At 41.2% G+C, this 14,500-nt stretch overlaps 2 protein-coding genes across 3 annotated transcripts in view; one reads left to right on the top strand and one right to left on the bottom strand.

Annotated features, from left to right (window-relative positions):
* LOC148540775 (flavin-containing monooxygenase 3-like) overlaps positions 1-5,223 on the top strand; it is a 133,323-nt gene extending 128,100 nt beyond the window's left edge. Inside the window, exon 9 of the mRNA XM_088482011.1 lies at positions 4,098-5,223. Coding sequence (XP_088338137.1) covers positions 4,098-4,440 — 343 coding nt within the window. The 3' untranslated portion in view covers positions 4,441-5,223. The remainder of the gene's footprint in view (positions 1-4,097) is intronic.
* Positions 5,224-10,740: 5,517 nt separating this feature from the next.
* LOC148540774 (dimethylaniline monooxygenase [N-oxide-forming] 2-like) overlaps positions 10,741-14,500 on the bottom strand; it is a 121,589-nt gene continuing 117,829 nt past the window's right edge. For both annotated transcript variants that reach the window (XM_088482021.1, XM_088482012.1), the window contains exon 9: positions 10,741-12,112. In XM_088482021.1, coding sequence (XP_088338147.1) covers positions 11,767-12,112 — 346 coding nt within the window. In that variant the 3' untranslated portion in view covers positions 10,741-11,766. The remainder of the gene's footprint in view (positions 12,113-14,500) is intronic.

The raw sequence follows: 14,500 nt of genomic DNA, 5'->3' as shown, positions 1-14,500 counted from the left end.
TGAAGGATGGTCTGGTGTCAAGAATGGCAGCAAAGAAGCCACTTCTCTCCAGGAAAAATATCAGGGATAGACTGATATTCTGCAAAAGGTACAGGGATTAGACTGCTGAGGACTGGGATAAAGTTATTTTCTCAGATGAATCCCCTTTCACATTGTTTGGGGCATCTGGAAAAATGCTTGTCTGGAGAAGATAAGGTGAGCGCTGCCATCAATCCTGTGTCATGCCAACAGTAAAGCATTCTAAGACCATCCATGTGTGGGGTTGCCTCTCAGCCAAGGGAGAGGGATCACTCACAATTTTGCCTAAGAACACAGCCATAAATAAAGAATGGTACCAAAACATCCTCCAAGAGCAACTTCTCCCAACCATCCAAGAACAGTTTGGTGATGAACAATGCCTTTTCCAGCATGATAGAGCACCTTGCCGTAAAGCAAAAGTGATAATTAAGTGGCTTGGGAAACAAAACATCAAAATTTTGGGTCCATGCCCAGGAAACTCCCCAGACCTTAATCCCATTGAGAACTTGTGATCAATCCTCAAGAAGTCGGGTGGACAAACAAACTCCAAGCACTGATTAGGCAAGATTGGGCGGCCGTCAGTCAGTCAGTATGTGGCCCAGAAGTTTATTGACAGCATGCCAGGGCGAATTGTAGAGGTCTTGAAAAAGAAGGGTCAACACTGCAAATATTGACTCTTTGCATAAACTTAATGTAATTGTCAATAAAAGCCTTTGACACTTCTGAAATGCTTGTAATTTTACTTCAGTATACCATAGTAACATCTGACAAAAAGGTCTAAAAACACTGAAGCAGCAAACTTTGTGAAAACCAATACTTATTATTCTCAAAACTTTTGGCCATGGCTGTACAGTATAATAATCAACTTCTTGTTTGCATAGGAGATCAAATCTACCAGTCTGAACTTTAGAAATATACAATTTGTTGCAATAACTGTTAATAGTATTAATTTCTTCAGTTGTTTAATTGTATCACAGCAGATAAATAAACTGCAACAATGAAACTAAGCAGTTATATACCACATTCATACCTTCCCGTGCCACACAGCTGCAGCACATGCATAAATATGCTGTGATGTACAGATTTCTAGTACATGCTTCCAAGGAGTTAATCATGAGTCAGCCTGCGTTATCCTATAAAATCACTGAACTGGACTCTGGAGCAGGGAGTGTATCTATGGGGAATGCTGCACATTCTCCCCTCTTCCCTTGCCCTGTAGCAGCACATTCTCCCCACTTCCCTTGCCCTGTAGCAGCACATTCTCCCCTTTTCCCTTTCCCTGTAGCAGCACATTCTCCCCTCTTCCTTTTTCCTGTAGCAGCACATTCTCCCCTCTTCTCTTCCCCTGTAGCAGCACATTCTCCCCTCTTCCCTTGCCCTGTAGCAGCACATTCTCCCCTCTTCTTTTCCCCTGTAGCAGCACATTCTCCCCTCTTCCCTTGCTCTGTAGCAGCACATTCTCCCCTCTTCCCTTCCCCTGTAGCAGCACATTCTCCCCTCTTCCCTTCCCCTCTAGCAGCACATTCTCCCCCTTCTCTTCCCCTGTAGCAGCACATTCTCCCCTCTTCTCTTCCCCTGTAGCAGCACATTCTCCCCTCTTCCCTTCCCCTCTAGCAGCACATTCTCCCCCTTCTCTTCCCCTGTAGCAGCACATTCTTCCCTCTTCTCTTCCCCTGTAGCAGCACATTTGCCCCTCTTCCCTTGCCCTTTAGCAGCACATTCTCCCCTCTCCCCTTGCCCTGCAGCAGCACATTCTCCCCTCTTCCCTTGCCCTGTAGCATCACATTCTCCCCTCTTCTCTTCCCCTGTAGCAGCACAATCTATCCCCTGAAGAAGCACTCTCCACTCACTGTGCAAGTTGTAATTATCTTCTTAAGCATCTGTCTATTGAAAGCATATTATGGAAATAGATAAATGCTGTATTCAAATAATAAAGTATTTTTTAAAGTTATAAACAACAATAATTAACACATATTGTAGCAGTATTTGTTAAATACAATTTCTCATAGAGAGCAAAGCAAGTAAAAAGTCCTTTATTGTGTGCAAAATGTATTTTGTCATTTAATAAATTGCCCACTCTCTCTCACAACACTGAGGAGTCTATGTAGTAAGCCTTGGAAAGAGATAAAGTGAATGGAGATAAAGTACCAACCAATCAGCTCCTAATTATCATTTTTCAAACAACCTGTAAAGTGACAGGAGTTCATTGATTGGTGCTTTATCTCCTCTAGGGGACCATTTATGATCAGCCACATTTGCAATACAATCTGGGCACGTTACTAGTACCGGCATGTATCAAGTAGCCCTCGCAGGGACAGGGTACCCAAAAGGAGCCCATCTCTGTGAGATGCTCAGAGTGAAGAAACTGCGTCTGCGCATGCATGGTATACAGACCAACCATGTACAGCGGCCATTGCCTTCTAACCCTCTCCCATTACTTATGCGATGTGTAGCCCTCCATAAAATGGAGGGACAGCAGCATATCAGAGGTATCTGCTGCAGGCTCTCCATAGTACATTGTAGGGATAATAATTTTTTAGGGATATCCCCCAAATATGGGTGTTTTTCAGGGAATATGCTGCAAATAGTTAATGATAAATGGGCCCCCAAAGCTTAGTACATAAACACCTAAGTACCACAGCAGTGCGGGTTCAGGGTGGCTGCAAATCGCAATGAAGCACATATATTCTGATTCACTGGCAAACAAACCACCCTAATTAATACAGAGTCTCATTTCAGCTGCCAGGTCAGTGAGGAACAGGTACAGGGCAAACCGGGAAATAAATATTGCAGTAGCTATGCACAACTGTCTTATACGTCATTTACAGTGGCTGAAATACTATGTCTATAACATTGCCTATTACTACAGACTATTTGGGCCAAGTATAACATACAGTATCATGCCTCTCAACATTGGAGGTCTCAGCAACAAGACTGGAGGTGCGGCCGTCGTACACTCATCACTGGCCAGTTGGCAAAAATTGGGGCTGTTTCGACCATTGTGATGGTTGGGCAGTATACAGCATTACCCTTTCAGACAGAAGGCTAAAGGGCAATTAATAACTGACTTCTATCATCATAATCATCCACACTTCTCCCCAGCCCATCTATCCAATCTGCTCTGTCAACCAACAGCTACAAGTAGAAACGGTGTTTATAGCTGTCAAATATCCCTTATGCCAGTGGTTCCCAAACTGTGTGCCATGGCACCCTGGGGTGCCTCAGGCTGCTTGCAGGGGTGCCTTGGGTTGGTGGTCCAGTACCAAATAAAATGTATTTTATTCAGTGTGATAGGTAAAACCAGTGCTAATGGCTGCCAATCAAAGAATATGTGGACAGAAATAAGTGCAGCCCTGTTAACCACCACATAACTGAACCTAAGGGTGACATATAAGCACAATTTACTTTATTTAATTTTTCTCTGAATTTCTCAATAAGAAACTTTTGGCTCCTGGGTGGAATGGAAAAACTACTGATACTCTAGGGCGCCATCATTCAAAAAAGTTTGGGAACTACTGCCTTATGCATTTTATATTTTTATTATCATTGTATTTTTTTTATTTCAAATGCCATAATATATCATATACTGTATTTAGTTTTAAGCATATTACTGTACAATGAGTCATATTTTGGTTAGCTACCAGTTAATTTTATTTATGGTCAGTTATTAAAATCCTATAAGAATAGTGGTGATTAAGCTGTTATACACAGTGTGTGGTAAACAAAAAGCATAACATTGTCTTTCTCCTGCATAAATGCACAGCACAAAACCCATTATATTCACCTGAGATAGTCATTTTGTTTGTCTGAATTGATCTCTTGACTAAAATATAGCAACACAAAGTAGGAAAAAATAATAAAGATAAATAGAACATAATGCCTACTCTACAATTCCTCCATTTTGGTACACTGAAGACATGAGTGTCTTCCATTTTGTTTTGTAAATCACAAAAAGTTCCCTGGTGTGCAAATGTACAACAGTGTTTGACGGTAATTATGGACTATGCTTTCAGCAATGGTTGTCTTAACACACGGCTTTAATTATAAAATGTTTCTTTTTTTTCCCCAACACATTTAAGGTTTGGCCGAAGTGAAACATTATCCACTGATTACGTCTCTTACATGGATGAATTAAGCTCTTACATTGGCTGCAAGCCGAAACTTGCTCATCTCTTCCTTACTGATCCAATATTGGCATGGCAGGTATTCTTTGGGCCTTGTAGCCCCTACCAATTTCGACTGCATGGAGAAGGCAAATGGAATGGGGCTCGGAAGGCTATATTAAATCAGTGGAATAGAACTATTGCAGCCACAAAAATGAGAGTGGTATCTTCTCATCAAGAATCATCTGCCATTATAACGTTGGTCAAGTTCCTCCTGTTACCTCTGCTCCTCATTGCTGTGTTTGTGGCATGGCTTTAGGATACCTGCGCTTAATATCACCAAACAAAAAAGACCTAAGATGTTTTTTTCATCATAGTGGTTTATACGTATAATGTTACTGCACAATTTACAATCATTGTAAATGTACATCAGTGTTTAGCACTTAGTTGCCTTTTTTACCTGTTGGAAATTGTATTCATTATATTTTATTACATGTACAACTACATTTTTTAACTGAAAAGCAACTGTATGTTACAGATAGATGAAAGCAACTTATTATGGGATTAATCCTGAGTCAGACAGATCTCTGTGCATGGACCTGAGTGGCAATTTTTGGCATACAGCACATGCGCAGATGCTGATATATATATATATATATGTTAGCGGCTGTCCCTCCTATTGTGAGTTGTACGGAACTTGGTCGGATCTGTCTTTTCATGACATTGTGTGTTACTGCCCTGTCTTGTGGGAGTGTCGTGGGTTTGTATCTAAAGCTCTGCGCGATTTGTCGAGTGATGCGTAAGAGGAAGGGAAGCCTGTTTCTGGTGGATCTCTTGCATCTTCTGTGGCATGATGCAAGTGCCAATATTAATGATGATGGTTTGCGATGCCTTGCATAAAATCAATGGCCAGCATGGGTTTCCGCTTATAGACACAAGAACCCCCTCTTTAGCATGAGGTAGTATATCAGGCTTTCGCAACTACAGCCACTTTGCATGCGAATCAGCCCCTATAGGTTTAGCTTTTATTTTACTGATGCAAATCAATCTTCTCAATAAATAATAATAAATCTACTAAATATGGACTGCAATTATTTGTTTCTTGTGCTTCTGTTATGTTCAATAAAAACATTAAAAAACATTACAGGTGTATTATTACTGAATATATATTTTCTCTTATTTTAAATAAGCAAAACACTAGATTTGTAAGTTGCTGCCAAGCAGGAAAAAAGAGTTGGAAGCTGATTGGCTGGAGCACCATTTATTATACACAGTGAACTCGTTTTGGTGATAAAACTCGCTAGTAAATGAGGCCCTAAGTTTCCTACATTTCAGAATCCTAAATTACTCCAGACCTAGTATATATGAAACATTTATTCCAGGATCAACGACCTGTATATACTGCATACATTTTTTAATTAGCACAAAACGTTATTCCTGATTGCTAAACCTTAAACCAGTGGTCCTCAAACTGGGTACTCAGAACCCCAAACAGTTCACGATTTCCAGGTCACATAGCAGGTGCACAGACACATATATTCCAGGTAATATTCTGTGTTCTGGACCTATAGATGTTCAAACTAATTAATTTCCAACAGTTATTTACCCTTTCCAATGATAACGTAATTTCATTGGATTACTGTTCACATTTTATACATTTATGTGTCAAAGATTTTTTTAATATGTATCCTTCTATAGAAACTAGCTCTATCAATTTACATGTCAATCATGTTCAAAGAACTTCAAACCCTCCTAAACATATTATTTTCTACATTTATAGAATTTAGATTTAAGTTAGTAAAAGCCTTTTTATTCACAAAAATAGAAATTTTATTGTATGAAATCGAAGTGGGTAAATTGAAGAGCAGTAGCACTTTCCTACAAGAGCCCATAGACCAAATTAAAGTCCAAAGCATACATATTTCTGAACAGAGGTAAGTAAACAACATTAGCTTCTATTGTATATTGTCCTTCATATTGTGTAGTGTACACTATTGGTGTGTTTTGGTATTTTTTTTGTTTCGGGTCACCTATGACTCATAACAGTGGGTCCTGTATCAAATTGATCATACAAATTGATCATACAAAACATCCAGGATCTTTGAATCTAAACAACCACTGGCAGACAACAGTGCAATAAGATAAAAAGCATACATATCACCAACCCGGAGTGAGTATTTTTACATTATTTAAAAAAAAATTTTTTATCACCCATTGTACACTATTGTATTTTTTTTATATTTATTTTTAGATTTCACATACTGTTGGGTCTATTCACGTAGCAGTGAAAAGCCCTTTATCAGTGATAACAGGGTTTTTCACTGCTTTAACCCATTCATAGAAGATGTTACCATGGAGAAATCTCAGATTTCTCCAGTGGTTCCCCTGATTAGTGCAGCTATCACTTCTCCATACAGTAGTATGGGGAGAGTGGTTCATAGAACACGGAAATCAGAGCTTTCAGTTTTGATTCACAAAATCCATTCGCCATTTTATGATGGCGTAAGGAGGCCTGGTGAGAAGAGCAGCGAAGACAGCTTTCATTCCACCTCTTCATGGACAGGAGCCAATAAGAGGAGCCCAGGGCATATGCATATTCATATGCCGGGTCACCTCCTCTGAATCCTCCCTGCCCACTGTCCCTTGCTCTGTCCCTCAGCACCCCGCCGCTGCTATATATTATTAAGGTGTCCCAACATATGCATATGCTGGGTCACCTGGCTCCTCTTGATTGCCGGCAGCCCCAGTGCCTCCTTGCACTGCTCCTGCCCCCGCCATATATTTTAGTACGGTGAACGGACATATGCATATGCTGGGTCACTTCTTCCTTACTGCCCATGGCCTCCACTGCCCCCTTGCGCTGTCCTAACCCGTCACCATTAATAAGATGACCCGACATATGCATATACTGGGTCACCACCTCTTAACTAGAGATGAGTGGTAAAACCAAACCGCTCAACTATACTCTTAACTAACTGGTCGCTGCCCCCTCCCAGTTGCAGCACTGATGTGAGATGACCCGGCAGTCAGTGCATGGCTGAAGCCCTGGATACCAGACAGCATTGCATAAAAGGTAAGTATACATATATTGCTACTTAGCCAAGCTATATTTTGCATACAAATAATGCAATATATAGGAAAAAGTAACAATGCTATGACTCGAAACTCCATGAATAGACCCCTGAATGAGAAACATTAACGAGAATCAGGGCTGGATTAAAGGGGGGGCGACAGGGGCGATTGTCCCTGGGCCCCTACACCTGAAGGGCTCCCACACCCAGCCATCGGTGTTAAAGTGAACTGGAGGAGACGGAACCAGTTCCGCCTCCTCCGGACACCTAACCCCGGTGCCGCACGGAGACACCAGGCGCCCGCTGAGATTGTAACCAGCGGGCGCCCGGCTCCCTCCCTGCAGGAGCAGCCAGAGCCGGAGACTGAAGCTCACTCTTGAACTCCGGCTTCCGGCTCAGGCAGTGAACTATGGCAGAGATGTCATGACGTTTCTCCCATGATGCAGAGGAGCAGCCAAGCGGACCAAAAGGCAGAGGGAGCGGGGCTCAAGGTAAGTATGACTTTTTTTCTTTTTAGCACAAGCGGCTTTTCCACTGAGGGCATTGCTTTGGGGGGGCATTACTACTGGGGGCATTACTCGGGGGGGGCATTACTCAGCATTACTACAGGGGGCATTACTCGGGGGGCATTACTACAGGGGGCATTTATACAGAGGGTACTACTACAGGGGGCATTACTACTGGTGCCACTACCACAGGGGGCATGACTGCTGGGGGCACAACTACAGGGGTATTACTACTGAGGGCATTTATACAGGGGGCATTACTACTAGGGCATTACTATTGGGCACACACAGGGGCATGACTACTGGGGGGGCATTTCTATTGGGGGCACAACTACAGGGGTATTACTACTGGGGGTATTTATACAGGGGGCATTACTATTAGGGACACTACTACTGGGGGCATAACTACTGGGGGCATTGTATAGGGGGCACTGCATACGGGGCAACACTTCTGGGGGCACTACTACTGGGTACACTGCATAAAGGGCACCACTGCTGTGGGCACTGACACTACTGGGGTCCCCATTGTGCATACCCCCAGTTCGTCACATTTAATAGGGGCCCCCACATGTTTGTTTCCCAGGGGCCCCCACAGATCTTAATCCGGCCCTGACCAGAATCTTATTAGGTGCATCCTTATAATGTGCCTAACTAAAGAATATAGCCTATGCAAAATTTACTACCACAACTTAACAAACTTGTATTTTAAGCTCAATACCTTCAAACCATTAACTGTGGTGCCAATTTATCAAGGGTTTTTTCATAAAATTATGCAGAAACCACAGTTTCTCAATTATTATGTATCAGCGCTATGTACTAATAGCCTATGATTTCGCAGAAATCTCCTGTGAAAAGCTAATTATCGGTGCAGATCGCAGTCCCCATTATCAGTAGGGACTACGATCTGACTCCTACCTACCAGTATCTGGATATTTGGGAGCCACACAAAAATTATCTGCCAAATGTGATGCTACTAGCATAAAACCCCTTTCACACAGAGGGCCAAATTCAGACCCGCTCGTGAGCGCCGAGCGCTCGCAAGCGGGTCGATGTTGGCCCAGTGCGCATGCGCACGAGGGAGCCGGCTCTGTCGTGCGCATGTGCGAGACCTGGATAGCGATGGCCAAGCCGTCGCTATGGGTCTCGCTACAAGGGGGGCGTGCTGTTGATGGTGAGTGACAGCACACCCCCTTTGGTGGGCATGCCGGGGGCGTTGCTGCCCAGACGGAGGCATTCCCATGGGAACGCCTACCATCTGGGGCCGGCCCCACTGACATCACAAGTGATGCCAGTGGGAGTGCTCCCGGCTCTGATAGAGCCGAAAGCTCTCCAGGGCTTGCGGCAACGAGACCCTACCACAAGGCCGCCCACAGCAATGCGAGCAGCCAGGAGGCCGCTCTAAAATTAGGAAGGACGGCCCTGATTCAGAACGAGCGTTCTGTCAGAGCGTCCAGCTCTGAATCAGGGCCAGAGTGTGTGAAAAATCCCAGCTTTTACACAGCATTTAAATACCAGGTGGGTTTGCCGGTTCTGGTCTTTATACCCCTTTCACAATGAAAATCAAATTACTGGGTAATGCACTTTTACCCGGTAATTAAAGTTTTTTTCTGTGTGAAAGGGTCATCCCGGGACCTAATTACAGAGTCTGCGACCCTGGTTTCTTATCTAATTGTTTAGTTTGGGGGTTGCAGTACCTCAATATTGGGAGGAGCAGGTATTATGTTAATAAAAAATATATATTAATAGTGATTATTTTTAGCACCTTAAATGTGATTTAGGTGTCTACTTGCAGTCAAATTCAGTGACCGGATGTACTGTGAAAGAATAGAGAAACCCTCAAAATCTCTAAAGCACAACTTCCAGTAGTTACACATTCTCTGTAACACCACTTCTAAATTTCCACTTTGACCACTGGGTATTGAGGTCACAGAATTTTGACACAAAAAGTACAGTTCAGAGTTTAAGCTTGAGGCATACAGAAAAATGTTTTTTACAGTATCTTAAATTTTCTGCCAATTGGCAGTAATATGGGAAAAGTTGCCTTGCTGACAGTATTCTGTTTTTTATTATTGTGCAAGTTATTTTTAATTATGTACTGTGCATGTCAATTGTTTCCTGATAAAGGTAAATAACGTCTGCATTTATTATGCTCATTGAAGCTCTTTTAAACTCCATGGCGTTCTATGTCAGAGCTCTCTCTTATTCATTCATTTGTAAGAAGCACACTTTGGAGAGAATGATTTTTAAAAACTGGTGAATTTCCAAGAGATTCAAGTCACTTTATGCAATAGAATGAGATTAGACGCAAAGTTGCCAGAATCACTTTCCACTGGATAAAAGTCGCCATTCCAAATTTTGTAAATTTCAAAAATACAAGTTGTCAGATGTAGTAGCCTGCGACATAAACTCACCGGAAAAATGAATTTATATGACCACAATTAACTAAAGTATCATTGTCTGCATAATTTTAAATATATTTAAACATTATTGTCCCAAATATAAAATAAATATTTTTTTGGGGGTGCGGGCCATAACTGAGCATTAATTAGTGACAAAGTAATTCATGTGTTTATTGTGGCTCTTTGTTATGTTCTCTCTGGAAAGATTGCTTAAAATGTAAGTAGTATGAGCAAACTCTCTGGCCAGTAGCATTTTTGGCAAGTTTGTCCTTTCCTACCCATCACAAATCCCTGAAACTAGTCGTCAATTTTGATGCTATGCCTCCTTCTATTACATCTGCCGACTTTGAGTGGAAAGTCACCAGAATCTCACTGCAATATCAGAAGAACTCAAACTAACCAAAAATGTGCATCCTATAATATTCCTCCTTTGTATCAATAAAGGTACTCCTAATCATCCAGTATTCTACATGTTTCTTTTGGCTTACTGTATTTCCTAGACAAGCGATCAGTTTTGCACTTGTAATAAAGTTTTTGGAAATATTCATAAAACCAGAACAAAAAGGACTCTTTAATATAATTTTAATGTCAAAAACGTAATTACAGCTAAATAAAGACAATATAAGTTTAATAGTATGTTCCCCTTTAAATTTGTTTTGGTCAATTAAATATTAGTATGTACCAAATATCAGAGAAGGGAAAAGCATGAATAAATAGACGGAACAAAATATTCTTAAAATGTTACATCAAGAAACTATTAAAGCACATATATTACATAATTTATAAAATAATTTTGTTAAAAAAAAGACACAAGGTCATTGAGTCTAGGGGGTAAATTTACTAAAGTGAGTTTTTAGAAGTGCGTTTTAGAAGAGATGTTGCCTATGGCAACCAATCAGATGCTAGCTATTATGTTCTAGAAGGTGCTAGTTAAATGTTAAGTAGAATCTGATTTATTTGCTATGGGCAACATCTCTTCCAAAACTCACTTCTAAAAACTCTCACTTTAGTGAATTTACCACTGGGTTCCACTTAGTTTAAAATAGGCAGGGAAAGAGTAATTTGTAATATACAGAAAGTATAAAGTTGGATAATATAGTATACTTAAACACAAATTAACACAAAAAGTATCATATTGTTTCTAAAATAGACAGTAGTACACAGGTAAAAACTTCCATTAATATATCGCTAGCAATAATTAATACCGTACATATGAGCATTTATTATTTGTATATTGTTGACATCTTTTATTACATTTTTAAAATCTTGTTTTACAAAGGTGCCAATGGTGAATGTAAGCATTTTTAAGGTCAGTGTTATTTAATGGTCACAACTTTTGGACATGCATAGGATGTATGTTTTTCATGTGTTGGGCTGGACTCAAATCAACTAAATGCCTAAGATGCTGTTCAGCGAATGAAAATTGTACAGTATGAAAACCTCATAAAAACAGACATACTATACATATTGTATTCTATTACTGTAATACCTATTTTACTTTAGGCAGTATTTAAAATGGCTATAAAATACTATTCAGTGCATTTATGCAATTAAGAACAGCATCTCATTACTTCAAGTGTCTTGTGAATCTTCAATCATCTGTAAAAATGTCCAGCTTTGCTATTTGATTGGCCAGATTTTATATTACAGAGGAAAGTTTTGCTAGGTTTTATCCTTTTAGCCAGACAACTGCAACCATCACCAGAAAGCTAAAAAAACAGATCATAAGTGATACCAATGAAGATTTAGAATCCCGTTTTGCCACTCGTGTTCTTAGGGGCTTTTCAATACGTTCCCATTGGGTAAAAATGGCCTCTCGGGCTCCAGACCATTTTCCTGGACCAGTTAGACGTAAATGGTAAGAATTGCAGGGGCCAAACACAACTTTGAATGCCAAAAGTGGGTCAGTTAAAAACAACTTCAGTATGTTTGGTGTCACACCTATATCCGCAGCAAGATCATCCATGTATGTAATGTAATCTATACGTCGAAAATTGTTTTCAGCTGTTGCAAACCTTAATGGATAACAAAAAGAAACATCATAACTAAGACTTATTTGCAGCATAGTTGTCAATATTTTAAAATCATTTCCTAGAACATTTTTCTGCTGGAGAAACATGGTATAGTGTAGGCCAACATTCATGCACTGATAATGAGTTTGTCGAACTTATAAATCAAAACAGTTCACAGAGATTGAGAGTAAATAGTAAGAATTGCTTTAGTATGTAGAATAAGATATGCTGTTCTGTGTAGTTGGTCGATAATGATAACTAGGGACATCTCTAGGGAGAAATTTTAACAACCCGGCATGTGGACATTGTAATCATTGCTAAGTGACATGAATTCTACTTTGGAAAATTCCTAAGCATGTAACTTGCTAACAATTCACATTTCTACAGTAAGAAACATCAAGAAGTAGTTCTGTGCTGGATCTATAAAATAAATAAATAAACCAGTGTACCTGCAGCATGCAGGTGAGGGGAATTTGCAGCCACACGAAACCAAGACAGAAATTTATATGCAAAGATGTTCACCTAAGTGATAGACGCTTAACCCCTGCAGTGCTTGTAACACTCGATTACAAAGGTGTGTGCAATTTGTCAATTAAATATATTTAATACATATATAACCATACACTCATAAAAAAAAAAAAAAAAAACAATACAATGTATAAAAAGCATTTGCTCAATCGCCAACATCAATTATGCCATAGTCTCCAGTGCGGATGTAGTTGACAACCCAGCGTGCTTGATGCCGTCACTCAGAATGCAGACGCCGGAATCCCGCCACTAGTCAGAATCCCGCCGCCAACATCCCAACCTCTGACATCCCAACAGTAAGTATTGGGGTTAGGTTAGGATTTAGCCACTAGGGGGAGGGCTAGGCTTTGAGGAGGGAGAATTAGAGTTAGGCTGCGGGAAGGGAGGAGCAGGTTTAGGCTGTGGGGGGGGTAGGTTTAGGCTGTGGGGAGGGTTAGGTTTAGGCTGTGGGGAGGGTGGGTTGGGTTTAGGGGTAAGGGTAGTGTACTTACAGGCAAGGTTAAGAGTAGAGTACTTAACGGCAGGTGTCGGCAGAGCCATATTTAGCTTTCTGGGGGCCCGAGGCACTTAAGACAGGGAAGCCCTCTACCTGTTGACAGCACTGCCCAGCCTGGCTGTGCCCGCTGTGCCAGTGCCTCCACCCCATGCATCTCCATGAGGCAGCAGTGCAGGTCCCACCAGCACTGCTGCAGTGGGGTCACACTATAATATATATATATATATATATATATATATATATATAAATATATATATACACACAGGTTGAGTCTCCCATATCCAAAATGCTTGGGACCAGGGGTATTTTGGATTTGCATATCATAATGAAATATCTTGGGAATGGGGCCCAAATATACACACAGAATGCATTTATGTATTATATACACCTTATACACACAGCCTGCAGGTAATTTTGTACAATATTTTCAATAATTTTGTGGCGCAAGCAAAGTTTGTGTACAGAAATTAAATTAATTTATGTTTCATATACACCTTATACACACAGCCTGTGTAGCACATCACTGCTCATCACGTCTCACACCACCCCCAGAGAAGAGTAGTGAAGACAGGTGCTGGGCGCCGGCCACTGCACTGGCCAGGGAGGGGAGCCAGTCTGCTATTCTCCAGCTTCCACCACCAGCTGCTGTGTGGGTCAGTGGAGGCTGGGGATGAGCAAAATCGTTCCCACGTAGAATTTCTGGCCGGGAGGGGCCCTGTGTTCTCGCCCACCCCCTTAATCCAGCTCTGGGTGTCGTTATTCTAACCCAATCAGGATTCCGGCAGGATCCTGAGCAACTGCATCCCGTACCCAACCCTTTGATTGTATCTCACAGGGAAAACAACAGTCACCTGCTCCTAGATCTATGGAGATATCTTAGTAAATTGTTTGTAACTAACACTCTAGATACTTTTTGAAAGTTGCTAAGTGTCAATACTCAGAAAGTTTCTTTCACTTTTATAGTAGGAAAGGAATACACAAAGTCTATACATGGGTGGGTATAGGATGCTGGCACTTGGGATCCTGACGGTCAGAATCCCCACACTGGCATCCCAACAGAATACCGGTGCTGGGATTCTGACTGGTGTCGGGATTCCGGTGAAAGCATTCCAAGCTCCAGCATCCTGACAGCTGGGATTTAAACTGCATACCTTATTCATAGATAGGCAAATTCAGGTGAAGGTGAAAGAAAAACACTCATATAAAGCTGTTGTAGGTAAATATTTACCAACTTTGTAAGTGATCGTCTCTCCTGTCATGGTATCTGCAGTTAAAGCCTGCAATAGTATAAACTTTTCCCAGTATATAGATATACTGGGCTTGTAAGCATGCCTCCATGTTATGTCCGCCGCCGAAACTGTTAGCAG

This window comes from Taudactylus pleione, unplaced genomic scaffold, assembly GCF_031769625.1.
Source record: "Taudactylus pleione unplaced genomic scaffold, aTauple2 ptg000017l, whole genome shotgun sequence".
Classification (NCBI taxonomy): domain Eukaryota; kingdom Metazoa; phylum Chordata; class Amphibia; order Anura; family Myobatrachidae; genus Taudactylus; species Taudactylus pleione.
This window is presented reverse-complemented; position numbering and strand designations above follow the sequence as displayed.